Here is a 23,805-nt window from a genome sequence, read left to right on the forward strand (position 1 = left end):
AGGAATTAAAGGGGGCGCAGTGGGCTCAGTTGGCTGCGGAATCTGCTGCATGCGGGGGTCAGTCTTGCTTCGCAGTGTCGACTGGTGGGAATTACTCCACGAAGGGCACTAGTGCCACAAGGAGATACCAGGGCCGGAGGAAGAGGCCAGATGACGAGAGGCGAGCTGGAATGCGGGGGAGTTTCTTCAGCCGGCTAATAGGCTGATGGATCCTACAAGAAGCACCAGTGACAGCGACGACTCGAGGCCCTACGCTAGTGCAGGAAGTATCATGGTATAAATTGAATAATTAACCGAGCTTGCAAACACTGTTGATAGGCGATGCCGGTGGAAGAGAATAGTAGCGACGATAATGGCACAGGATAGTAAAATAATATGGACCCTACAGCAAGCCAGCCATCACCCTGGTTAGCGCCTCATCCTCCACCTGAAACGCGCTGAGCGGGTTAGGGTTTCGGCTTTCACCAGAGTGAGACAGGACGGTCTCGACCCCACCTGCGATGTCGGCCCCTGGTCGAGGGTCGAAATAAAGCCCCCCTGCGACTTCAAAAAAACTACTAAGATCTTCGCATTCATTCGACTCTGCTTCGGCAGCCGTTCCAGGCGATATGGGCCACAGGCTTGTTGAAGAGTTTTGGGGGGTCGGGATGCCGGGTTCCTGATAGAACGTCGGAAATCGGGCAGCAGGAGACTCGACGTGCCATGAAAGGGGTGTCCAATCCCATTCAATCTGAGAAGGACGTGATGTTCCTCTGGGCGTCAGATGAGATCGGGAACGCGAGCCCGTCTTCGAGGCTCGACGACGAGATGCAGGGCCCTGGCCAGCTTCCCGAGTCTGCCATGGTACATGGAGCTGAATACGCTTGAGACTGCGAATGATCTTCCGCAGCCGGCGAGATGTGCGCGCCCGAGTCGCTGAGCGACGGACCATATCGACGGCCGGAGAATTCGGGCCGACAAGTCTGGCTGAAACGGGCCGGGGCATGCAGCACTGCTAGGAACAAGGCCGCAAGTGCCGAGATGAGGAAATAGTTGAACGGTTCCGGTCGCTCAAAGTAGACATTTGAAACACGACTAAAGTAGTCCAGCATATGAATAGTACTCTTCGCGGTCTCGACCGCGGTTGAAGCGCCGGCCATGTCGCCTGCAATGCGTTCGCCACTGAGAAGATTCTGACGATAGACAAGGATGCGGAGTTGATTAGCTTGCAGAGCGAGAAGCACTTGAAGCATCATGGCGCGATCGGTATGCTCCGAACCCGAAGGCGAGCGCCAGTTTGGGTCGAAGCGTAGCTCGCGAGGAATGGAGTGGACCCACTGCTGGACTTGGGCATCTAGAAAGGCGCAGCTGTCCGACGTCGCTTCTCGTGAACGATTCGACCAGCCCACAACAAGACCCCATATCTTCGTACTCAATCGGGCGTAGGATATCATGCAGGTGAGATAAGGGGAAGAGTGGCCGGGCTCTGGCAAATTTGTGTCCATATCAGAATCTTGAATGGCAAACGGAAGCCCTGTGCCGAACGACCACTTGCGGTCGAGAACATAGATACACCAGAATAGCCGACTAGCCCACATCCACTCCAGGGCTCCTGGGAACACGCCTCCAGTCTTTTGCCACGTTTCCTGGCGATGGAGACCTAGCTCCATGCTTCCCCGGACGGCCATACCGGTCAGTCGCCAGGCAATGACTTCGTCGTCACGATAGGAATGAAAGATTGCCTATACAAATTAGTATGTTGGCTACTGGCTGTGGGAGGCTATTCGGCTTACCAGCAATGTCAAGATCAGACACTCCTTCATGTCCACCTCGAGAATCTTAAGCCGACTCGCAAACCGGTCCTCGACGCTATCGGCCAGTTGGGCGGCACGTTCACTCCGGCCGTGAGATTCAGCCAAAAGAGCTATGGCAAGAAGAATCTTCAGGACTTGGATATCTCGTGCATGAAACCAATCCTGGTCAGATGTTTCCGCGCTCAGTGCGGGTAACGTTGGATGCATAGAGCGTTGTGAGTGAGAGTATTCCACCACATAAGTCCGCACGCTCGCTAGGTCGACACATGGGTACATGATTCCGACAGTGTCTTCGTAAACCTGCACCAGTCTCAGGATCTCCTCGAGGCCCAAATCACCCAGCGGGTTTCCGCCAGTTGATGGCTCCGCATCGGCTGAAAGGTTCGGACTGCGCGTCGCTGGAGAAGCCACAATGCTTCCTTTTTCTCTATCGTTCTCCTCCTCGTATTCGTCGTGATCATCCGTTGCATCGTAATCGTCATCTGCATCGGCCTCTCGTCCGTCATGCATATCATTGTCGCGCTGACTAAGGCCGAACTCTGCACTTGTTGGCCCAATGTATATAGGTGATTTTGGTCGATCCAAGATCCGTTGCAGGCGCACGGGGGCTTTCTGAGAAGAGTCCTTGGATGAAATCGCTGGGTTCACGGCTTCGACCTCTTTCAGACGGGCGGAAAGAGTCCGCATTTCATCGCGTAGGGCGTCCAGTTCGCGGTCGACAGCCTGGAACCGTGCATGACTAGACCTGAAGCAAAAGTCAGTCATGCAAGCCGAGGATTGGGAGGGTATTCATCACCAAGGTAATCCAGGAGGCTTGACAAGTGTTGGAGCATCTTTTTTTTCTTACCGATCAGACTTGGCTGCGATCTCCTGGGCTGGCACTGGTGCTGCTGGTCTTTGAGACGTATACAGGCAAGGGATCTGGTCGCGGTCACACCTCGCGCAGGGCTTACTACCACTGCATTTCAGCTTGCGTCGCTTACATTCGTTGCTGGAGCTATCAGTACAGGGAATCGTTTCCGGCTGAGCTGGGAGGGTACAAATGAGGCCTACCAGGCGATCTGGGTGTATTTGGCACGTTTCCGTGGGCGGGGCGAGGACACGTCGTCTCCTGTCCGCGCCGAGTGTGAGGTCATTGCGCATGCTCGACCCGACGTGGTGCTGGGATGGAGTTGAGAAGGCGAGATGCCGCTCGGAACAGCGGAACGGGGGAGACATGCGGATCGCGAGATAAGCGGAAGCCTGAGGTGGACTGTCTCCACCGACGCACCCTAAAACCACCTACACACTGCAATACGTGTAATACGATAGTTCAAGTTATTGTGCAGCTACTAGAGGTTTGACCAGAGGACTGGATTCAGGATCACGGTCCGGTTGCCCGAAATCACAACCAGCAAGTCTACTCAGTGGAGTCATTTATACTCGTCAGCCATGCCTACCACAGTGCTCGCGATTACCTATTGTAGTGGGGAGACACCCTCTCCCCTACTACATGGGTGCCATCCAGACTATGTGACATAGCCGACAGTATACGGTGGCCGGATAGCTAGTTATAGAATACACCTTACATCTTCCCGACCTGACCCGTACATTTGGGTTTCTCGCTATTTCCTGACAGCTACGCGTGTGTTTTGTGGTGGTTTTTGAATCGACCCGCACGTCTCAGCGCGTGCTGCCATCGAGCATTCCCCTCTTCACTATATACCAGGTAGTCTACGAGAACTATGTAAAAAAAGACAAGCTGAGGATCAACCGGAAGGGTAGGAGATGAAAAATTCCTGTCTGGTAATTGTCTGCTTCTGGAAGTGACGCAATGCCATTCTCCCAAAGTCCTCCCCAGAGGCTTTCTAACAAAGCGCAAACCTCGTTTTTCCCACGTATCATACAAGTACACCCAGCGCCTGGTCGGGAGAGGCTAGATGTGAGACTTTCGACAGCATTCTGAGTCGGCGAGCCGCGACGATACATTCTTGTTGGAGGGGACATCGATTGAAGGGTTCTCGACGAAGAAGTCTGCCGGGCGGATCATGAGCTGGAAGGTTTCCACAGGCCTAATGCGATCAATTAGCGATGTGGATTTTTGAAATCGAACCAGCAGGGTTAGTACTTACATGACAGGCCAATCTTCGACCCTAGGGTTGTGGGTGATGCCAAATGTGTTCCAAACCACGACATCGGTGTCGGCGACCGACTCGCCACGTCGCACGGCGTCGGCGACACCATCCACTTCGAATTGACTCTGGAGGGTGTACCGACCGCCAGCATACAGCTCATTATCACGATACTTTGTGACCCAGACATGGTGCTGGGCAAATTGTGCTCTGCGGGCTTGCACGGATTCCGGATCGGCGAGGAGCCGTTGGGTGGCCATGGGGATGAACTTGTATCCAATGGGGTTCCCACTAATGGGGTTGATCTTGTGCGGGTTGATCATCTTGACCGTCCGATTCAGTTCGGGGGCCGCATCAAACCAGGAGGCCTGCTCGACAGTCTGCTTCTGGACCCGGTAGAAGTTGCCATTTGGGTTGGTGACCGCGTTCATGGGGGCTGGATGCGACTCTTCCACCAAGACCGAGTTCCTCTGTCCATCAATTGCTGGATCAATGCGGACACAGAAGATGTGCTGGTGGTTCTGTGCCAGAACGCCCCCGCTGACGACGTTGCCATAGTCGCTGACCTTGCCCGCGTCAATGTTGACGACATTCAGAATGCCAGTCGCGCGAGCCTCGACGGTGATATCTCCTGACTGGTTGAACTTGTATGCGAAGATGTACTCGTAGTTGGCCAGGGTAATGATAAACTGGACTACGAGCTCCCGGTTCCGAGTCACCACAGCCCGACCCGTGCGCCAGTTGGAGTGTTTCCAAGCAATGCCGTTGTCTTGCTCGTGGAGGCAGATGGCGTTGGGAAGCTTCTGCGCGGTACCATCGGCTTGCGTGATCACCGCATCGAAATACTTAATCACACCCAGGCAATCACAACCCAGAGAGAGGTTGTTGGCCATGTTGCCACCACCGCCATCGCCAAAGTCGAAGGCCTGCTTGCGATGAAATGGGGGTCGAGGATCCGCATATGGGACAGTCTAGCAAAACTCGATATCAGTTAAGCCATATCAAGTTGACACACAAAAATTGAACGAAGTGGCCTCTTCAATGATACGAAAGTAGGGAGAGTTTACCATCTCGCTGATCGCCAGTCGGTGCATCACGCTGCGACCGTCATACCAAACATCGTGAATGGTGGCACCCTCACGCGGGTTGAAACCTACGCGGAAACGCCACTTCTGCCACTCCACCAGGGACTCGTTTATGACGCGGAAGGAAGGTCCTTCAGGTTGCACGACGTTCAAAGGCTTGAGGTCCTTCCTTGTCCCTTCTGGCAACAATTCCGGCACGTATTCTGAGGGCTTGCAGTGACCGATAATATCCTGCTTGAAAGTTTGTTCCTGGAGACCATCTCCTTTGCCACCAGTGGCTGGACGGTCGACCCGAATGATCTGCTGGGTGTGGGCATCCATCACTGGGATGATGGGGAGAGGGAACGAGTAAAAGTTGGAGTCTGGATTGCCGGATCGCTTGTCCTGGGCGAAACATAGACCCTGGAAGAAGCGGCGATTTTCATCAGTGTGATCCAACCCACCGTACGGCCATGGCTCAATGACCACCTCAAAGCCTTCTGGCAGAGAGAAGTCCGCGAGTGCCTTCTGAAACAAGGGCGAATTCATACATCGCTCTACGAGAACATCGAATTCGCTCCTGGCATCGGTCAGATGGCGCTCTGGAGGACACGAGCGGATGATCGCTAGTCAATTGACTCTTTGAGGGAGTATACATACAAGGTGAGTGCGGCATGATGTTGCTTGCCGACAATGCTATGCTTCACGCGAGCGCGAGCCACGAGATCAACCACAGATTCGTGATACTGAGGAATCCGGTCGGCCCCAATTACGTCGTACTGGCACAGGGCCAGACGAAGTGGGCGTGGCGTTGTCGGGCTCAGGCGCCCGGCATGTTCGAGGGCGAGGAACTCCAGCAGCTGGGTCTTGGGGGGCTCCTGGAGGTAGATCTCCCGAAAGTCGATAACTGTGTTAGGATGGGCGGCGCGAACGACATCGCGGGCCAGGTTGGTCTCGGCCTCGGAGAGGATGGCGAGCGGGTGGGACATTTTGGAGAAGAAGGAAACAGTGAGCGACAGCAGATACCATGCGATGCTCGGTGCGTCCGACCTTTTTAACGTCACGCCGCTCGGCGCTGTACGTTGCGGCCTCCGAGCAACCGCGCGCGTTCCGAGATTCCGACCTTCCGCCGCACCACTTGCAGCCCCAACGGCGCGACTTTGGCCGCATCGAGTATGGCGGCTCCCCGGATTTGCTTCGGAATGGCCAGGGTCTGCTTGCTCAGAGCTTTATCTCCTCTTTTCAAGCAGCTCGGTTACGGCGAACTACTGTGGATGTCGTCAGGGTCATTGCCAAGCCATGCCATTCCGGCGGTCCTATATATTTTCTCGCGACGCCTCAAAGGTGCTGTTCAATTCTTGTCAGGGTTTCAGCTGGGGCTAATCGCTATCTATGAGCCCTATCGACGACCTTACCATACCCTTAACAATTTGAAGGTACCCCTATCCCATCGCCGACCTTATCGACTATCGATTCGGCGATATCCCAATCTCTCGGAACCCCATGGCAGCCTCTTTCCGAATTCTCGCTCCGCTGACCATCCCAACATGCAAGCTGATCGCCTGGATCGCCACCAACTCGTGTCCATTGGCTGCTGCCTTCGTGCTTGGCGGGGCGGCAATCCCAAGGACGGAACTTCCCCGCATTTGTGGAGGCGATAGCATATCTGCAATGCTTATGCCTGCCATGCCCGCCTGTCTTGGATGGTAAACAGTCTCCCAGCCCGAGGCCATCACTAACCGCAAATGTCATAGCCCGGTTCCGATTAGTGGGAAGATAGTCCACCTCCGGTTTCGAGGGTTGATCTCCGGTTATGCACGACAGGTGCGGATTGAGGCCCGTCGTCGCCCCTAGATAGACCGTGCGGTCTTTCCGCTCTGGCCGGCGCTCCCTTCTCTTTATAGGAAAAGCCACCCCCAGGCGACCTCAGGGTCGACCTGGATCGTGCCTGGGCAAGACCCGAGCAACTTTCTCTTTGTTGCCGTGGTGCATAGCCATCCATCAATCTATTTCTATCCCAATTGCTGTTGTGGATTTTGTATATCCTACCCCCTTCGATCCCATGGATCCCCTTTCCGACCCAGATACCAAGATGGCCAATCCGGAGAAGCCCATCACCGATGAGGAGCAGCTGGCAGCCCTGGGCCATGTGCAAGAACTTCGCCGTGAATTCTCGTTGTGGTCCATTGTATGCCTCCAGATCTCTATGATGGCCACCTGGGAGGCCCTGTCATCTGTGGTGGCCACGGCCTTGACCAACGGCGGCGCCCCGTGTCTGTTCTACAATTAGTGAGAATCTTCTTCATGACGCATATTCATTCACACCGAACAGAAAAATGCTGACCAGTGCGCGACTTCTCAGTATCATCGCCCTGATCGGGACCATTCTGATTGTACTCTCACTGGGAGAGATCGCCTCCATTTATCCCACTGCGGGGGGTATGTCATGCACGGGCTTTGTGATCTCAATTCCCCGGTGTCTCAATTGACGATTGGTTAGGTCAATATCACTGGGTGCACTGCCTCACCCCTCCCTCCTATCAAGCCACGGCGTCATGGTTCACTGGATGGATCTCCATCGGTGGTCAGCTTGTCTTCTCTGCCTCGGCCGCCTTTGCAGCAGGACTGCAGTTGCAGGCTCTCATCACGCTTAACCACCTCGACACATACACACCGCTGCGATGGCAAGGGATGCTCTTCTATTGGGCCATTTTGGCGTATTCTGCAGCGCTGAATGTATGGGGATCGAAGATCCTGCCACATACCAACACTGCCGCAGGTGAGTCGCCCGAGACGCCTGCAATACCCAGTAACCGACTAATATGGCATTAGGCATACTGCATGTCGTTGCCTTCATTGCGATCGTGGCAGTGCTGGGCTCCATGTCCTCCAAACATTCCGCGGAGTATGTCTTCACACAGTTTTCCAACACCAGTGGCTGGACAAACGACGGTGTTTCCTGGCTCGTTGGGCTCTTGAGCACAGTGTACCCCTTTCTCGGGTGAGTGACACAATGCTTCGCTTCCTCTTGGTGGCATACGAGAGAACTGATCTCGCTAACCGCCACTTTTATCCAGATATGATGCCGCGTGCCACCTGAGCGAAGAGCTCCCCAAGCCTTCCCGGAATGTACCCTTAGCCATGGTGGGGAGCGTGGCCATCAACGGCATGATCGGCTTGGTCTATACAATCGTGCTCTTATTTGCCTTGGGTGACCTCGATGGACTGTTGGCCTCCAAGATTGGTTTTCCTTTCATGCAGCTGTTTCTTAATGTCACCAACTCTGCGGCAGGGGCGTCTATCCTGGCGCTGTGCATCAGTGTGATCGCGCTGGCCGCCAATGCTGCCTGTGTGACTTCCACCAGCCGTACCGCGTGGGCCTTTGCCCGCGACAACGGCCTGCCGGCCTCGAAATTCTTTTCGGCGGTCAGCCCGACCCTGAAGGTTCCGGTACGCATGGTGCTCGCCGTCTCTTTTCTCCAGATGCTGCTGGGGTTAATCTACCTCGGGAGCTCCACTGCCTTCAATGCCGTGCTCTCCATGGCCATCTTAGGCATGTATGCCTCCTACTTTTCGCCCATTCTGTTCATGTTTCTCTATGGCCGACAGGCCTCCGCGCTGGTGGTCCGCGGGCTGGGATCGGGCAGTTTCGACTTGGGACCGCGTTGGGGACCTGTGGTGAACGTTGGCGCAATGCTGTGGTTGATTCTGGCGATGGTGTTTAGCACCTTCCCGACGGTTGAGCCGGTGACGCCTGTCAACATGAACTATTGCGTCGTCGTCACGATGGGGTGGATGGTGATCGGAGCTGTGTATTACTATTTGTTTGGGGGGAAGAAACATTTCACCGGCCCCGTAGTGGCGCTGACCGAAGGACTGTGATGGTCCTGGCGCCGCTATTCATGAAATCGACCCGATATCCCCGATCGTCTCTGCTGCGTCCCGTTCCATGTAGAATGATGCTGTAGGCTGCCAGGGACAGAGCAGAAGAAAGCCAAAGAGTTTGAGCTTCCGCTGGTGCGAATTGGATCCACTTCCCTCCCGATTCCCCCCAAACTTTGTGTGCCCTGTTGGAGCAACTGCCACGTTGGGAGCTGCGCGGAGGGGTCCAAAGCGGGTCATGAAGAGGGGCATCGACACGAACCGAAATGCCCTATATATGATATGATCCCCAGCCGGTGCGCGTGCTGGAAAATATGCAATATTGTTGACCCGCGCACACACACCGACACTCATCCCGCGGGCATCGACAGCCATGCCAAATACCAAAATGATCCAAGTGCCCCATCTGGGGGGTATCGACGCGGCCTACCAAATGCCGCGGGCCTACGATCCCACCAAGCCCACGCTGGTGTTAGTCAATGCGTTCACCACGTCCTCGGAGCTTTATCGGGCTCAGTTCAGCGATCCGCAACTGTCGGACCAGATGAACCTGGTTGCGATCGAACTTTTAGGCCATGGGCAGACTCGCACAAATCGGGAGCAGTGGACATACTGGGATACCGCGGAGATGAACCTTCAGGTGCTGGATGCATTGAAGATTGACCGCGCATTTATCCTGGGCACGAGCCAGGGAGGATGGGTGACCATTCAGATGGCGCTGCTGCGACCGGAGAAGGTACTGACTCTTAGAATGCCCCGGAGATTCGGCCATCGCTAACCAACGGCGTGGGTAGGTTGCCGGAGTGATCCCTCTTGGGACCTCGATGGACAGCGAATCGGACCGCAGTCGCAAGCTGCAGTGCTGGGACGGCCCGGCCATTGTCTCCAGCTTCGTGACACAATGGGCAGCGAGCCAAGGTGATCCAGCGTTCGAGCCCGACGACAGCTACTGTGATGCCCTCATCAACATTGGCTTCAACGAGTGCTCCGCCGACGTCCGCGACTTCTGGCGGTCGACCATCAAGTCGACGTACCGCGGAGAAGACGGTCAACGTCGCATTCGCATGGCCGCCATCAACCTGGCCGAGCGGGGAGGATTGCACCTACGCCTCTCCGATGTGCGCTGTCCCGTGCGATGGCTCCATGTAAGTGATTTCGTGAGGTGCTATGCCTTCGTGGCTAAGTTAACTTCGTCGTATTCCAGGGCACCAAGGATGCGGTTTACTCGGTCGCGAATGCGGAGGAAGAGATCAAGATGTTCGTGAACTCGCCCGATGCACAGTTGGTCCCGATCGAAGGTGGCGCACATTTCCTGAACTGCTCTCATGTGGCTGAGGTGAACCAGGCAGTCCTGGACTTTGTTAGCCAGTACAAGTGATCATCAGTTCGGCATACCGGGGGGGGAGGACATGTCGCAATAGCGCCAAAGGTAGAGCATGAACGCGCTGGCTAGAGGGTTAGTGTCTCCAGCAATTACGTCAATAGCAAGAATCAAGTTGAACCGATCATGAATTCAGCAACGTAATCAATTGTCAAGCTTGGACCGATGGATGCGGTTGTCTTTAGCACGCAGCATCCTCGCCTTGCTCTTCGAATTTGAAGGTCTGGTTGAACCAAGCCATCCATGGATCTCCGGCGTCCAGCGGTGCTGCGAGTAGCATGAAATTGCCGACGCCTTGTAACTTCCGATTGTAGAGGACCACATATTCGTCGAATGGAGTAGAGGACAATTTGAATTTCCATACAAGAAGTTGAGGGAGTCACCTTCACAAGTGTTCACGTGGCCGTCAGCCGCGCTGTTGCTGCCTGGGTGCCTTACCACGCCTTCCCATTTAAACTTGAAGTCTCACACCGAATGTGATCTCGTCGAAAAAAGACCCCTGGTTGCTCTCTGAATGATGACCGTTTAGTGTTACTCCCGAGAAAGAACACAATGCGCCCGCGCTCTCGCTCTAGTTTCATACCTGATTGTCAGAACCGCCCCGGGCCCTGCCCAGGTGCCACTACGCCATAATACAGTCAATGCTTGGGACTACTTCCTGCTTCTAAATTGTCTCTACAATATATGAATGGGCATAGTGGTATTTAACTCCCGATTTAACATCTTCATATATTTCGCGTATTACATTTATATGGTGCCAAGGTGTAGTCCACGTAGTGTTCAAGTGAAGCTGCTCGGTTGCCGCAAGCGGACTTTGAGTGTGTGAGGGGAAATATATAGTGAAGAGGGGAACGCTCGATAGCAGCACGCGCTGAGACGTGCGGGTCGATTCAGCAGAAAACCCCCACAAAACACACGCGTAGCTGTCAGGAAATTGCGAGAAACCCAAATCTACGGGCCAGTTGGGGAGGTGTAAGAAGGTGTATTCTAGAACTAGCTATCCAGCCACCGTATACTGCCGGCTATGTCATATAACATGGATGGCACCCATGTAGTAGGGGGAGGGGGTCTCCCCACTACACTAGTTAACTCGTTCCTGCATCCTTCCGGGCCCCGGCTACTGCCACCCACCACCTGCATCAGTGTGCAGTCCCAGGAATGACATCGCATCGACATATTGCATACATGAAGGGCAGCGGAGCGATAAATTGCAGAGAAAGCTCGAGATATTGCGGGCGGTGCCGATTGCTGAAGGCCATCAGCAAGTGGAGCGAGACAGTTCCACCGGGTTTTTGCCAGACTCGCCAGCCCCAAATATGCGACTCCGGGCGATCGACACGGCGGATGCATGAATGAGGACTGGTGCCATCTGCAGGAGAATGGTAAAACACGCTTGACGAGTTGGTGAGGAATCGGGGTCGCGCGACACCCTCGTCGTCATGCCACTGGGCATTGCATGCGTCCTCCAGCAGTATGCGAGAGGGGATACGCCCCACGGATCGGACACGCGCTCCGGGCAGCCAGAAACCATCGACAACGCAGACCCGTGGAGAGGCAGGAGAAACATCACGCCTGCCTTCGGATCTGATCCGCGGGACGCACGGAAAAGCCGAGATTTGACCGCTAGAGCCCGATCAGACATGTCTGGGATGAGAGACTATTATTACCGAGGAGAGAACAAGGTATGGCAATGAATGGACTCGGACGCTCGGTATATTACGCGCAGCTCGCGGCTCCACCGACGACGCTGTAGCGCTCAATTCACTTCCTCGCGATACTCCGCGGGGGAAGAGATCGGCTTGCCAAGGGCTCTCATGGTTGAAACCTGGGGGATCGCGGAGACAGATGGGCTGAGCACCAAGACAATCTCCACTTTTGGCCGAACAGCTTCGGTTGAACCCCTCCCCGGCGGAGGTGTGCGCGATGCAGGAACAGTCGGATTGACTCGAATCGGCAGGCACGATGGCCAGACAGAATGGGTACGATCTGCAATGCGAGGGAACTTCTCGGTTAATTTAAAGCAGAAGAGAAGTATAAAAGAGAAGCCAGAGACCAGGAAAGAGCGCTGGTTGCCAGATCAAGCCCTTGTCTTCGTTCTAATTCCAGAATATGGCTCTTCTACAGCTTGCATCCCGACCAGGCGTTGGGATCCTCTTGCTTTGCTTCGCATTTTTCCAAGCAGCCCAAGGAATTTCGCTGCAGGTGCAGTCAGATGGGGGCAACGCGTCGAGCCCCATCCTCTATGGGTTTATGTTCGAGGCAAGTGTCGAGATAATGCCGGAGGAAAGCGACACATCTAACTTGTCCAATTATAGGACATCAACCACTCGGGCGACGGTGGGATTTATGGTCAATTGCTTCAAAACAATGGCTTGCAAGGAAAAAATCCTGATTTGACCTCATGGGGCTCGATTGGGGATGCCACGATTGCTGTCGACTCCAACAACCCTCTCACATCAGCGATTCCCCATTCTCTGCGCCTTGATGTCTCCGAAGGAGCGACTGGCACTGTGGGTGTGACCAATAATGGCCACTGGGGGATTCCCGTGGATGGCAGTAGCTTCCAAATATACTTCTGGATTAAAGGAGATTTGAACAGCAATATCACTGCGAGACTAGTGGGCAACGGCACCGGCACAGAGTATGCGTCTACATCAATCCAGATTTCCTCTAACAGCAACAACTTCACCTACATCGATGCCACTTTCCCCACCACCATAGCTCCAGATGGAAACGTTTACTTCGAGTTGGATCTGGACGCAAGCGAAGTGGCTGGGTCGTCACTCTATTTTAGTCTGGTTCAGCTGTTTCCCGAAACATTCAAGAGTCGGTGCGTTTCTCTTCAGATCATGACATGCAATATTGAGATGACTTTGTCTCAAGTGTGCATTTCTGTGGCTAACGAACATTGTAGTCAAAATGGCCTACAACCGAGACTGGCGAACGCACTTGATGCCATGAATGGCTCTTTCCTGAGGTTTCCAGGTGGGAACAATCTGTGAGCATCTTCCAGTATCCCCTTGTCCGAGGGAATATTTCGGCTCAACTGACACTGCTTACAAGTGAGGGAGAGGATGAGGGTTCTCGCTGGAAGTGGAATGAAACGGTCGGACCGGTCGAAGACCGACCTGGGCGACAAGGTATGGAGATCTGATGAAAATGATGACGGAGGAAGAAAATTGCTGATCCACCTTGATTAGGAACCTGGGGTTACTATAACACAGATGGTCTTGGTAAGTAGCGTTCCATCGCTCTTTGCTGCTGAATTGGCCTAACAGACAACAAGGCCTCGCAGAGTATTTCTATTGGTGCGAGGACATGGGTTTAGATGCCGTTCTCGGTGTCTGGGACGGGTACGCATTGGAGTCAGGCGGGAACACCCCGATCACCGGGGATGCTCTCTCCCCCTACATCGATGAAGTCTTGAATGAGCTTGAGGTCAGTTCTCCTTTAATTATCTCTTCGACAGTGCGCTCCAGACTGATCATTTGCAGTACATTCTCGGAGATTCCAGCACCCAGTATGGTGCAATGCGGGTTGCTCATGGTCAGAAGGATCCTTGGCCGCTGAAAATGGTGGAGATTGGCAACGAAGACAATCTCGGAGGAGGCTGCGATACTTACGGGGAGCGATTTACGGCATTTTATAATGAAATCCACAAGACTTACCCAGATCTAACGATCATTGCCAGCACTGCCGAACCGTCCTGTCTTCCTCCGAACCTGCCGAATGGCACTTGGATGGACTGGCATAACTACAACACCCCAGATGGTCTCGTAGGGCAGTTCAATATGTTCGATAATAAAGATCGAGATGTTCCCTACTTTATCGGCGAATATGCCCAAAATGGCGTGGACTGGCCCGTCATGAAGGGATCCGTTGGAGAGGCCGTATTCATGATTGGTCTCGAACGGAACAGTGATGTTGTCAAGATGGCAGCCTACGCTCCGCTGCTCCAGCTGACAAACTCGACACAATGGAAGGTACGAATAGACTTGCAACTCCGTATTCACCTGGACTTTGGTTACTCACAAGATCGAACTCACAGCCGAATCTTATTGCGTTTTCCCAGGCACCTAGCCATGTTGTGAAAACGACAAGCTACTATGTTCAACAGATGTTCTCAGCTAACCGCGGTGCAACCATCAAAGAAGTAAAGAGTGATTCGCCATTTGGACCTGTGTATTGGGTCGCATCTACCGGCAATGATGCCTACTATGTCAAACTGGCGAATTACGGAAGCACGGGCCAGGAAGTCAGCATTTCGATCCCGGAAAAAGGCAACGGGAAGCTCACGATGATTGCCAACGATGACCCAAATGCCGCGAACACTGATTCCGAGAACCCTGTCTCGCCCGTGGAATCAGACGTTACCGCCACCCAAGGGAACTTCACTATCAAATTGCCGGCATGGTCAGTTGCTGTCTTGGTTGCGAATTGAGTTGAGCACTTTGTGCCTGGACCAAGTGGAAATAGACAATAATCAATAATTAGCGTCAATTCTATGAGGGTTACTACCACTGACAGATTTCCTGGTCCTTGCAAGTAATAGAACGGAGTAACCGCAATATTCGACGTTCAATGAGTTTGGCTGGGATCTTAACCCTCCCCACACCCCCCTCTCCCCACTCCCCTGGCTCCTTGGGGTCCGAATCAAAACGACTAATGAAGATACAGAAACAGACAAAAGCAATACATTCGATAAAATCTGGAAGATATTGGACAAAAGAAAGAACAGCAATCGTGAGACAGGTCAGACAGACTTGAATTGTGCAAGAAGGGGGCTAATTTAAGCCCAGGAATAGAGGGAGACTGGCTGAGAAAGTCTGAACCGCCAGAGGCGCTATGGCTATTGTGGCGGTAAAGTACTCGCCATACCTGATAGTCCAGCTCGATGGAACACCGATAGCAAAGTAAATCCTCGCTAGAAACTGTTCGTATTAGTAAGGGGATCGGAAACAACTAGAAGTTCGAAATGCTCGAGAAAGAGCACATACCACCCGCAATGACTAAACAGATAGTCCAAGTCCATTTGAACCGACGAACCATCTTGTCCAACCCGCTAAAAAGCCCTGATGGTCCAGGCTCCCTCGCAGTTGATGCCCACTCAATATTGATGCTGAAGGCATGGCACAATATAGCCTTGGCACAGTTCAAGCTGATCCACCGAAGTAGATGATCGGTAACCGAGGAATGTGATAGTATACAAAGTGGTATAATATCGGTTTCTGCGTAGATTCGATCGAATTGTGAGTAAGATAGCTACTATAGTTAGTAAGAATCAATAGCCGATATCTAACTCAGACGCGTGAATTCGTTAATAGAATAAATAGCTTTTCTAGCTAAGGCTCATCGCGAATCTAGTCTCATCAAAGTTGTAGATATCCTCCGGTTAAATAACATTCTCGTTAATCACATATTTTACTATATTAAACTAGCCTCATAGCAATTTCGAATCCTCGTTTATGGCACGCTACTAGTTGTAGCGTCTTGAGTCATATACGGAGCTTATCGCGGCGTTAAAGAAAGGTTGATAGCCAATTTTTACCCACGGCAGTCGGAGGGGTCTCACCACGCGCAGCGAGTAGAATATTAGCTATTGTAGTGGGGAGACCCCCTCCCCCTACTACATGGGTGCCATCCAGACTATGTGACATAGCCGGCAGTATACAGTGGCCGCATAGCTAGTTCTAGAATACACCTTCTTACACCTCCCCGACCTGACCCCTACATTTGGGCTTCTCGCTGTTTCCTGATTGCTACGCGTGTGTTTTGTGGTGGTTTTTCTGCTGAATCGACTCGCACGTCTCAGCGCGTCCTGCCATCGAGCGTTCCCCTCTTCACTATCTATCATAGAGTAGAGGGCCTAGGCGCTACTACACGTGAATCTATAGAGATAATCCACTCAGTAAGCGAATCCTCTTCGAGTTGAGTCAATTTTAGCCGATAGTGGTGTATATCCACGCGTGAGGATACACCTGCGGCGTGGTCTTGCAGCGTAGAGAACGGTATATCTTATACCTTCGCCGCTGTGCGCAGAGATTTGAGTTGACCCTTTTTAATATCCTCGAGGGCTAGTAGTATCTTTCCCTCTTAGTTAGCTGCTTTTTGCCAGGATTCCGAGCGTTTCGGTGGCATAGTTGTTAGTTGAAGCAGAGGGTGTAGAGATAGAAGAAGACCAACCAATATAGGAGCATTTGACGAGACAACTAAGCATGGGGAAGGAAAGAAGAAGAGTGCGAGAGTGCAAGAGACGATCTAGTTAAATACATGAGGGATGCCTGCGGCAGCAGGCATCAACACAGGCATCAAACATCACCACATGTGAATCGTCACAATTTGCGGGTGTTTAAGCCAAAATGATCGTCTGTCCAGATAGAATATTATTCATTTTCGTTCCTGAGAGCCTAGGTCTTGCCACGGCATTACGCTATTGCTGCTTATTCTAAATAGAGATATAACAGGAATGGACTGTATAAGCGATGAATTAGCAAGGATTTACCAGCTAACGATAGCAACGGAATAACAAAAGGTAATACTGTTGGTATCACCAGCTAGGTACTGTGTACACAGTTAAGTGGACAGTGTTTATGCTCCAAAGCAAAAGTCAATTGATTCATGTAGATAGATGTTGATTCTCAGTCTAGTTGGAAAACACCCCTAGATCCCACACGCCGGCCTTCGGCGGTCACAACACCGGGGCCGCAGCAAAGTGCAAGAATGCGTACACCAAGCAAGGGATGTTATCCATCAGTCCCTAGCAGTGGATCACCGCTAGTTTGTTCTGACAAGAGGATATATCCCGACAAATACAAAGATGATATGAAAAATTTCTGATGAACTAAACAGCTGAACTGCGTGGTGGTTAATTTTAACCATGGCAATACCAATGACTCGGGGTTTACTAGCCTGAGGGGTCCAGATATAGCAAAGATACTTGTAAATCAAAGAGGGGGGGCATTGAGGGGTTGTAGATCTCAGCCAGCCACAGTTGTATCTGACGAGCCAATACAATGCCAATATCCATATTTCTGACAAGATATGATCTTTGCTACTAATCGTATTTCAGATGGAAAATTATAAAGATTCGATGCCAACGGACTTACCATTCAAGTCACTAAGTCTGCATCGTATAACGTTTAACTACTTCGTATAGATAGTGCAGGAATTATTTCCCATTTTGCGCCTTCGTTTCTGAGCAGCAACTGCCCTGTATCACAACAGATAACAATGCGCCAAAAGGTGACTATCACCTATATGAATCATAGGTTGGTGAGAATGGTTGGATTAAGCTTGCCCATAAAGCTAGGCGCTTACTTTGCCATAAAAGTCTAGGTCTTCAGAAGGGGTAGGTAAGTCGAGTTGGTAATGGCTAGGTGGTAAGGGCCGAGAATTAAGCTTAGGGTTGCAGCAGCCAAATATAAAGTATTGTTGCTCATCAGACCAAAAAGGCAAAGCGAGAGAAATACATTGGTAGGAACAGTGGGATGTCTGGAGATCCTGGTGGCTAAATAAACCCTTTGAGCTCTGGAGAAATCGGAGCTTACTCTTCCCAGATGATGGAGCTCAAACCCGTCGAGGAATTACTAGCCTGGCCGGAATCTCCAACCCGCAAATTGGCAATTAGGTTCCCGAGCGTTCCACTCCGCGGGTCCCTTGTGACGATGGCTACATTAGAAGAGGCCTGGTCCCCAATGGCCACCAGAGTACCATTCTTATTGATGACAAAAGTGCGGGGGACGGTGCCATATGAAGAGGTGATTTGGCCGAAATTTACCGTGCCATTAGGGTAGTGAGCCAAGGTTGCCAGGGAATCATTCGGAGTGAATCCTTGATCGAAGCGAATCGAAGCGTGAAGAGAAGTCCCGGCCATATGGAGCTCCGCCGGCGTAGCGCCAGCCGGCAACTGTCCGCCTGGGTATGGCACGAATGATTGAGTCTCCCGGAACGCGAGACAACCGGAGGTTAAATAGGAGACAAAGAACGCATTGAACTGACCGCCCAATTCGCTGACGGTGTACAGCATAGTCACCGGAGCTTGCGCCAAGTGCGATGGTTTGGATTTCCAGAACAGCCCGTGGCGTGGCCCACTGCCGGCGGTGTAATTGAGACTAGGGCAAGCATTCAGACGTCCCGAGTGCGGGTCAATGGCGTATACACGGACCTGGTCAGTGCCTAAATCGGGAACAAGGATGAAAGCACCTGTTGGATCGAGGATCGCCTGATGTGGGTGCGGCGCATCTTGCTGCGGTTTGATACCGGGCAGGGACATTTGGTAGCGGATGACCTGCAATGGCTCCTCGTCGGAGCTGAGAGGCAATGTGAAGGTCGAAAGGGCAGAGCCGCCGCTGATGAACGTGAGTTAGTTTGTTTGCTGGTCGGCCCACACAGCTGGCTCAAGTAGACAACGGAATCACTACTCACTAATGCGCAATAGCCAAATAATTCGCGCCGTGCTTGTCTTCATAAAGAGTACTGTGGACAGCGGCGCCTACATCCGATGTCTTTGCGAGCTCCGTCAGTCTCCCATCTTTATCCACAGAATAGGAGCTCAACGAGCCATTGATGATAGAATTGCCCGAGTGGTCGGAGCAATAGAGTGTCCGCGTCGACGAATCGAACGTAAGCCAACTAGGGGCATCACCACATGTTTTTAGGGATGAAGCAATTGAAAGCGAGTTTTGGCTATCAAGAGAGAGCGTGTAGATGTTGCCGTCATAGTGAGTGGCATAAAGGTTGATGGCAGCTGCCAGGGAGATATAGAAAGGAAAATAGCGAAACATAGTTTGACTGAGAATGGTGGGAGAGGGATAAAAAGTGGACAGGGGCGTTAATTAAATAAATACTTACCTATAAGGATCCGATCAAATCCAGGAAAAAATACAGACTTGCCGTCCCAAGACCACCAACTTACTTACCCTAGGACACGACTAAATACTCAGTGATTCAATTTGACGACCGTACTCTGTTGGCTTTCCCCCATCCAGGGTCGTTTATCCGTGCATCTCGGAAAATCTTCGGCGGCCCCCCACCGTGAAGGTTTTCCGAAATGCACGGATAATGTACTTCCCCTCTTCTCTGCTTGACTTACTGAACGTTTCTTCTGAGACCCGCTTTTCCCTTTCCATTTCTTTTCCTTACCCTTTCCCTGTTCCCACGAAACCCGACTAAGAATACCTCTGTCTGAGGACGAGTCAAACTATTCGTCCTTGAAAGTATATCATGTGGATGCGCTTGTGGGCCCTGTCTTGCTTGGTCGCTGCCATGGCATCGTCGATTCCTGTTGCCATTTCTCATGAAATCCATCTGCCCTTACTTTCATCAAAGCTCGATGGACTCCTACATGGTACTTACGATGCCAACTCTCCATCATTAACTGTCCGGGTCGATTAAATAAATGTTCTTTGCCCAATGGCTTGCTCTATGTTATGACCAGGCCTTCCGCCCAACCCCGACCCCCACCCACAAACCATATCGATGCAGCTACATGCGCCAATACTTGAAGGTCTCTGGAAGGCTTATACGGATGCTGCTGATGTCAAGCTCTTGTTTACGCGTGCGACGCAACTTCTTTCAATGGGGGCTGCTTCCACCTCTGCCATTTTGCAAGTATGCGGAGGATTGCTCGACCCGAAGGGACCTGTTTCTGCTTACCCGATGGTGTTGGATCTCCTTAACTATCCGATTAACTATCTGAACGAACCGTTGCTCATCACGTGGATTCAAACAGAGCCTAACACGCGTCCCCTGGAAGGTAATCGCCACCAAGACCGACCACGGCAGATGAAATTTTGGTAGCCTCAGATGGTTGTTCTTCTCAAGCAGAAGGAGGGTATGCCATCATTGATTTCATATGAGAAGTCTCAGGATACTAGTAATGACTCCATGTTGTCGAATTCTCAAGGTGCTGCCGACTCCGGTTTCGTTAGGGCAACAGGAAAACGGGTTGCGTTAATCTTCTCCCCGCATTCGCCGCTGTTAGTCTCTTCTCGCCTTTCTCGACATTTTGCTTATAACTAATATCAAAACTATCGAAATCGCATTTTAATGCACCAGTTGCTCCCTGTTATCCTCCTGGCAACCGTAGGTGCTGGTGTCAGCGTAGTTATCTGTCTGTTGGGCTGCCTGACACTGTACGCGACATTACATGTCATTTTCAACGTGTCTAACTATAACTGCGTAAAACCCAACTTGGCTCGTCACCACCATGATGGATGAAAGTCTCTCTCAAATACTCTTGGAGCCGCCAAGAGTTGCGATGACGAGGTGGAGTTAGATTCACAAATTGAGTGGTGAGTCTCGCAATTTTGTTCATTTTTATAATCATTAGTCTCAACTTCAGAATTATGATTAGGAAACTTACGTTTTTCGCTCTAGCTTAACCAGAAATTGATACGCATCCTGCCAAGAGACATATTAATCCAAATTCATCGACAAGCTCTGTAGCGTGTGCGGCGCACTCGATATGAAAGTCTTGACACAAGAATCGAGAAAAAATATGTGGCAGAAGACCATACATCCTGTACCATGCCCATTTACCGCCTCTATAGTACATACATAACATGTCGAAGTATCTGGGCTGTTCAGTTGGCCCCATTAACTTAGGAGCGTTCGGCTAGGCAACCAATGTAATTGTCTTTTCGGGGTGAAAGTCTCCTGTTTCTCATTCCCGCTATGCAGATCTTTAGGGCACTAGTCACCGTGCAACTTTCGCCTTTTCTGGTTTATAGAGTCCAGTATGGGTTTCCAAGGTCATGAAACAGCAAATTGGATCTTTACTTCTACTTATTCCAGTGTTTTCCGAAGCAGAGACTTAGTAAAATGGAGTCATTCAAAACTATGCAGTAACTTTGTCCCAGGTTTGCAATTTTTGCAACGACATGACCGTGTCAGTAATACTCGCGGACAGGGTTCGATACGTCAAGCCAAGCTTATTGGTTGCTCGGGAGTTGTCAAACCCGTAAAGTCCTTTGTTGGGATACCCACCACCTCCCGCACCCTGCTCTGGGAGTTGCGGTCTGTACTCGGGGAAGAATTCTCGTATCACTTCACAGATCTCCTTGTTGCAGAAGTAACCAGCAGTCAATAAGAATCTCTCGTTCACCACCCCTGAAGTTTCCATCGCTTTTATATGCGCCATGGCGGCATCACGAACATCTATCCAGAGGAAGAACGATGTCCCTGTGTCTGGCATTTCGGCTTTATATTCGCCTGCCATAAAATTTCGGATTCGCTGGTTCGATGTATTGAGCTCGTCGAGATTGCACAGTGGGTGTATCACGGGGCCAAACATCAACGTTGGGCATAGCGTAACCAGAGAAAAAGGTGGGTTCTCTCTCTTGTGAAACTCCCAACATGCTCGTTCGGCGAAGGTTTTGCTTGCTATATCGGAGCTTTAGTTCAAATATAGTAACTTCTGTCGAATGAGAAAAGGTAATGCTAACCTCTATATCCGTTGAGAGGATTTAAATGAGCGTCCGAAGGGATAATTGGGTTCCAATCTTCCTCGGAATAAATATGATCAACCCAGCAGTTAGCCTTGTAGCTGTTGATAATCGATGCGAAAGAAGATGTTACGATCTGTAATTTGTTAAATCAACGACTGGAACTGAAGCCGAGTCTATTTAATTTAAGTACGATGCAGGGAATCCTACCACTTTTTGGATCGATGGTGCGTTCTTCTGGGCTGCCCTTAGCAACGCAATTGTCCCAATGATTGCAGGGTCCAAAAGTTCTTGCTGAATATCAGTTATCGAGTACCGGAAGGGAGACGCAGTATGCATGACCACATCGAAAAGCGCGTCAGACTTGAAGCATTCATCAAAAGCACCAGGACTCGTAAAATCAGGGACGAGGATAACTTCTAAGTGAGTGGTAGATGTATATGGATAGCGTTCGCGAATTTGTTCCGCCTTCTCGTGACTGCGGACCGTTGTCACGACTGAATGTCTATGAACACGCAATATTAACAGGTGCAAAATTTTGTGGAGGGGAGAGGGGGAATAAATTGACTTACCCTCGTGCCAAGAGAAGATCAAGAATATGGCTTGCAAGAAATCCATTGCCGCCTGTGTAGTCCTGTCAGCTGAAGCTCGGCCCTCGTAAATTTCGATCCTCAAAGAAAACACTAACCAGTGAGGAGGACTCGAACCATTCTACCTTCTATTCCCTGTCTTTGTTCCGTTGTTCTAAGCAAGTTGTTCCTGCAGAAAGATCGAAATCAATTCACCAGATTTGAGTGATAGAGAGATATGGATGAGAAATGAGGAAGAGGAGCAAGCTGTTTATTTATCTTATTTTCCTTCCCAAATCTGGTTGGTCGGCGTTTCGGCAATCCCAACACGAGCATTGCTCTGGATGTGTCCAATTAAATCTTCTCAAAGCCGTGTTGGACTATGCCTAGGCTGGAATGAAGTGGATCCCCTCTATTATTACCAACTTCTTTTATTGGTATAACTAGTTAACTATCGATGACCACTGATTAACTTAACCACCATACGATCACTGAGCATGCATGGTTAGTCACTGGGCAATCACATGTCTGCACTGACCTGATCACTGACCATGAGCCTGGTCGGCCTCATTAAAGCGGCGGCAGCCCAGACAGGAAAGCCCCACCCGGCGGTTATCCTGTGTATATATGTGCGTATAGGACTGCCTTACGGCTGGCAAGGCCACGGCGCAGCAGGTCCCAAGAAACAGTACCAGATCGACGTAGTCAATCTATAATGAGAAAAATTGTTCAAAGGTGGTCTTATCGAAAAAAGGATCGCACACGGAAAAAAGAAAAAAAAAAAAAAAAAATTAAATTAAATTAAACTAAACTAATGTAGTGGGGGATTGCCATTCAACATTATAATACCCAAAGAGAAAGTCATGCCTTGGTGCCTGATGAATATGGCACCTTTAACCTGAGCGTGATCATGATTTTCGTCTCATCCGTTGCACACTAATTTCTTACACACATGCCCGACGAAATGAAGAATTGTTAACCTCCCGACTGATGATAAATTCCCCACCGGTATCTGCCATCGACCCTTCGCAGCCATCACCACCGCAGGCTTCCTAGTTCTATTTGGTGGTTGGTTTCTCTTGCTTCCGTCGATAGGCCAGGTCAACTAGCTGCCACCGCGCATTCCTCACTCTTTATTAAATAAAATAAAATAAAATAAAATAAACCGAAACCTTATGCACATGCACCCTGTTGCCACATCTTCATCGACTTGACAATCATGCCTCGCTCTTCTGTGGTATATAAAACCCAAGTCAAATCCATGAAATATCACTTCTTACCAAGCAGTAATACCTAAACTCAGGAAACCTATTTGGAATTGACTCAGCCAGTTGTCCTCCAATTATGTTACACCGAATGCCGCCTCTCGTCGTGTTGCTCTCCACTCTAGAAGTGGCCACTACTACTCCTGCTAGCCTTGCTGTTGGGGAAACAAATTATGTTTCTATATTGCTATGTTTTATAACGATCTAATACTAATCTTAGGGTCTTGCTTCTCCTCTGAGTCGCTCGTCGCACGTCAGACCGTTTCAATGAATGCCCCTTCTGGAGCATACAATGG

The 23,805-nt window shown here is 51.1% G+C and overlaps 7 protein-coding genes across 7 annotated transcripts; 3 read left to right on the forward strand and 4 right to left on the reverse strand.

Annotated features, from left to right (window-relative positions):
• Positions 1–382: 382 nt before the first annotated feature.
• On the reverse strand, positions 383–2,929 carry N7532_002142 (transcription factor domain-containing protein; the record flags this gene model as incomplete). Its single annotated transcript, XM_056614636.1, is given in 5 exon segments — positions 383–915; positions 929–1,721; positions 1,773–2,538; positions 2,641–2,784; positions 2,847–2,929. 5 exon segments carry the CDS (start codon positions 2,927–2,929, stop codon positions 383–385), a joined length of 2,319 nt encoding a protein of 772 aa, XP_056479677.1.
• Positions 2,930–3,708: 779 nt separating this feature from the next.
• Positions 3,709–6,274, reverse strand: N7532_002143 (putative copper amine oxidase; the record flags this gene model as incomplete). The annotated part of the gene is made up of 5 exons (XM_056614637.1): positions 3,709–3,844; positions 3,905–4,875; positions 4,972–5,548; positions 5,629–6,181; positions 6,238–6,274. The coding sequence occupies 5 exons, from the start codon at positions 6,272–6,274 to the stop codon at positions 3,709–3,711; spliced, it is 2,274 nt and encodes a 757-aa protein (XP_056479678.1).
• A 756-nt stretch (positions 6,275–7,030) lies between these two features.
• On the forward strand, positions 7,031–8,850 carry N7532_002144 (Amino acid/polyamine transporter I; the record flags this gene model as incomplete). The annotated part of the gene is made up of 5 exons (XM_056614638.1): positions 7,031–7,257; positions 7,331–7,407; positions 7,469–7,747; positions 7,801–7,969; positions 8,046–8,850. 5 exons carry the CDS (start codon positions 7,031–7,033, stop codon positions 8,848–8,850), a joined length of 1,557 nt encoding a protein of 518 aa, XP_056479679.1.
• A 373-nt stretch (positions 8,851–9,223) lies between these two features.
• On the forward strand, positions 9,224–10,228 carry N7532_002145 (alpha/beta fold hydrolase; the record flags this gene model as incomplete). The annotated part of the gene is made up of 3 exons (XM_056614639.1): positions 9,224–9,586; positions 9,645–9,995; positions 10,055–10,228. The coding sequence occupies 3 exons, from the start codon at positions 9,224–9,226 to the stop codon at positions 10,226–10,228; spliced, it is 888 nt and encodes a 295-aa protein (XP_056479680.1).
• A 2,112-nt stretch (positions 10,229–12,340) lies between these two features.
• Positions 12,341–14,672, forward strand: N7532_002146 (uncharacterized protein; the record flags this gene model as incomplete). The annotated part of the gene is made up of 8 exons (XM_056614640.1): positions 12,341–12,490; positions 12,547–13,061; positions 13,146–13,229; positions 13,295–13,371; positions 13,432–13,464; positions 13,518–13,669; positions 13,726–14,214; positions 14,280–14,672. 8 exons carry the CDS (start codon positions 12,341–12,343, stop codon positions 14,670–14,672), a joined length of 1,893 nt encoding a protein of 630 aa, XP_056479681.1.
• A 3,102-nt stretch (positions 14,673–17,774) lies between these two features.
• Positions 17,775–19,014, reverse strand: N7532_002147 (lactonase family protein; the record flags this gene model as incomplete). Its single annotated transcript, XM_056614641.1, has 2 exons — positions 17,775–18,579; positions 18,656–19,014. 2 exons carry the CDS (start codon positions 19,012–19,014, stop codon positions 17,775–17,777), a joined length of 1,164 nt encoding a protein of 387 aa, XP_056479682.1.
• A 2,054-nt stretch (positions 19,015–21,068) lies between these two features.
• On the reverse strand, positions 21,069–22,385 carry N7532_002148 (SDR family oxidoreductase; the record flags this gene model as incomplete). The annotated part of the gene is made up of 5 exons (XM_056614642.1): positions 21,069–21,613; positions 21,676–21,811; positions 21,886–22,180; positions 22,248–22,299; positions 22,364–22,385. The coding sequence occupies 5 exons, from the start codon at positions 22,383–22,385 to the stop codon at positions 21,069–21,071; spliced, it is 1,050 nt and encodes a 349-aa protein (XP_056479683.1).
• Between the last annotated feature and the right edge of the window lie 1,420 nt (positions 22,386–23,805).

The sequence above is a fragment of the Penicillium argentinense genome, assembly GCF_028826775.1.
Source record: "Penicillium argentinense strain IBT 30761 chromosome Unknown utg000002l_segment0_segment0, whole genome shotgun sequence".
Taxonomy (NCBI): domain Eukaryota; kingdom Fungi; phylum Ascomycota; class Eurotiomycetes; order Eurotiales; family Aspergillaceae; genus Penicillium; species Penicillium argentinense.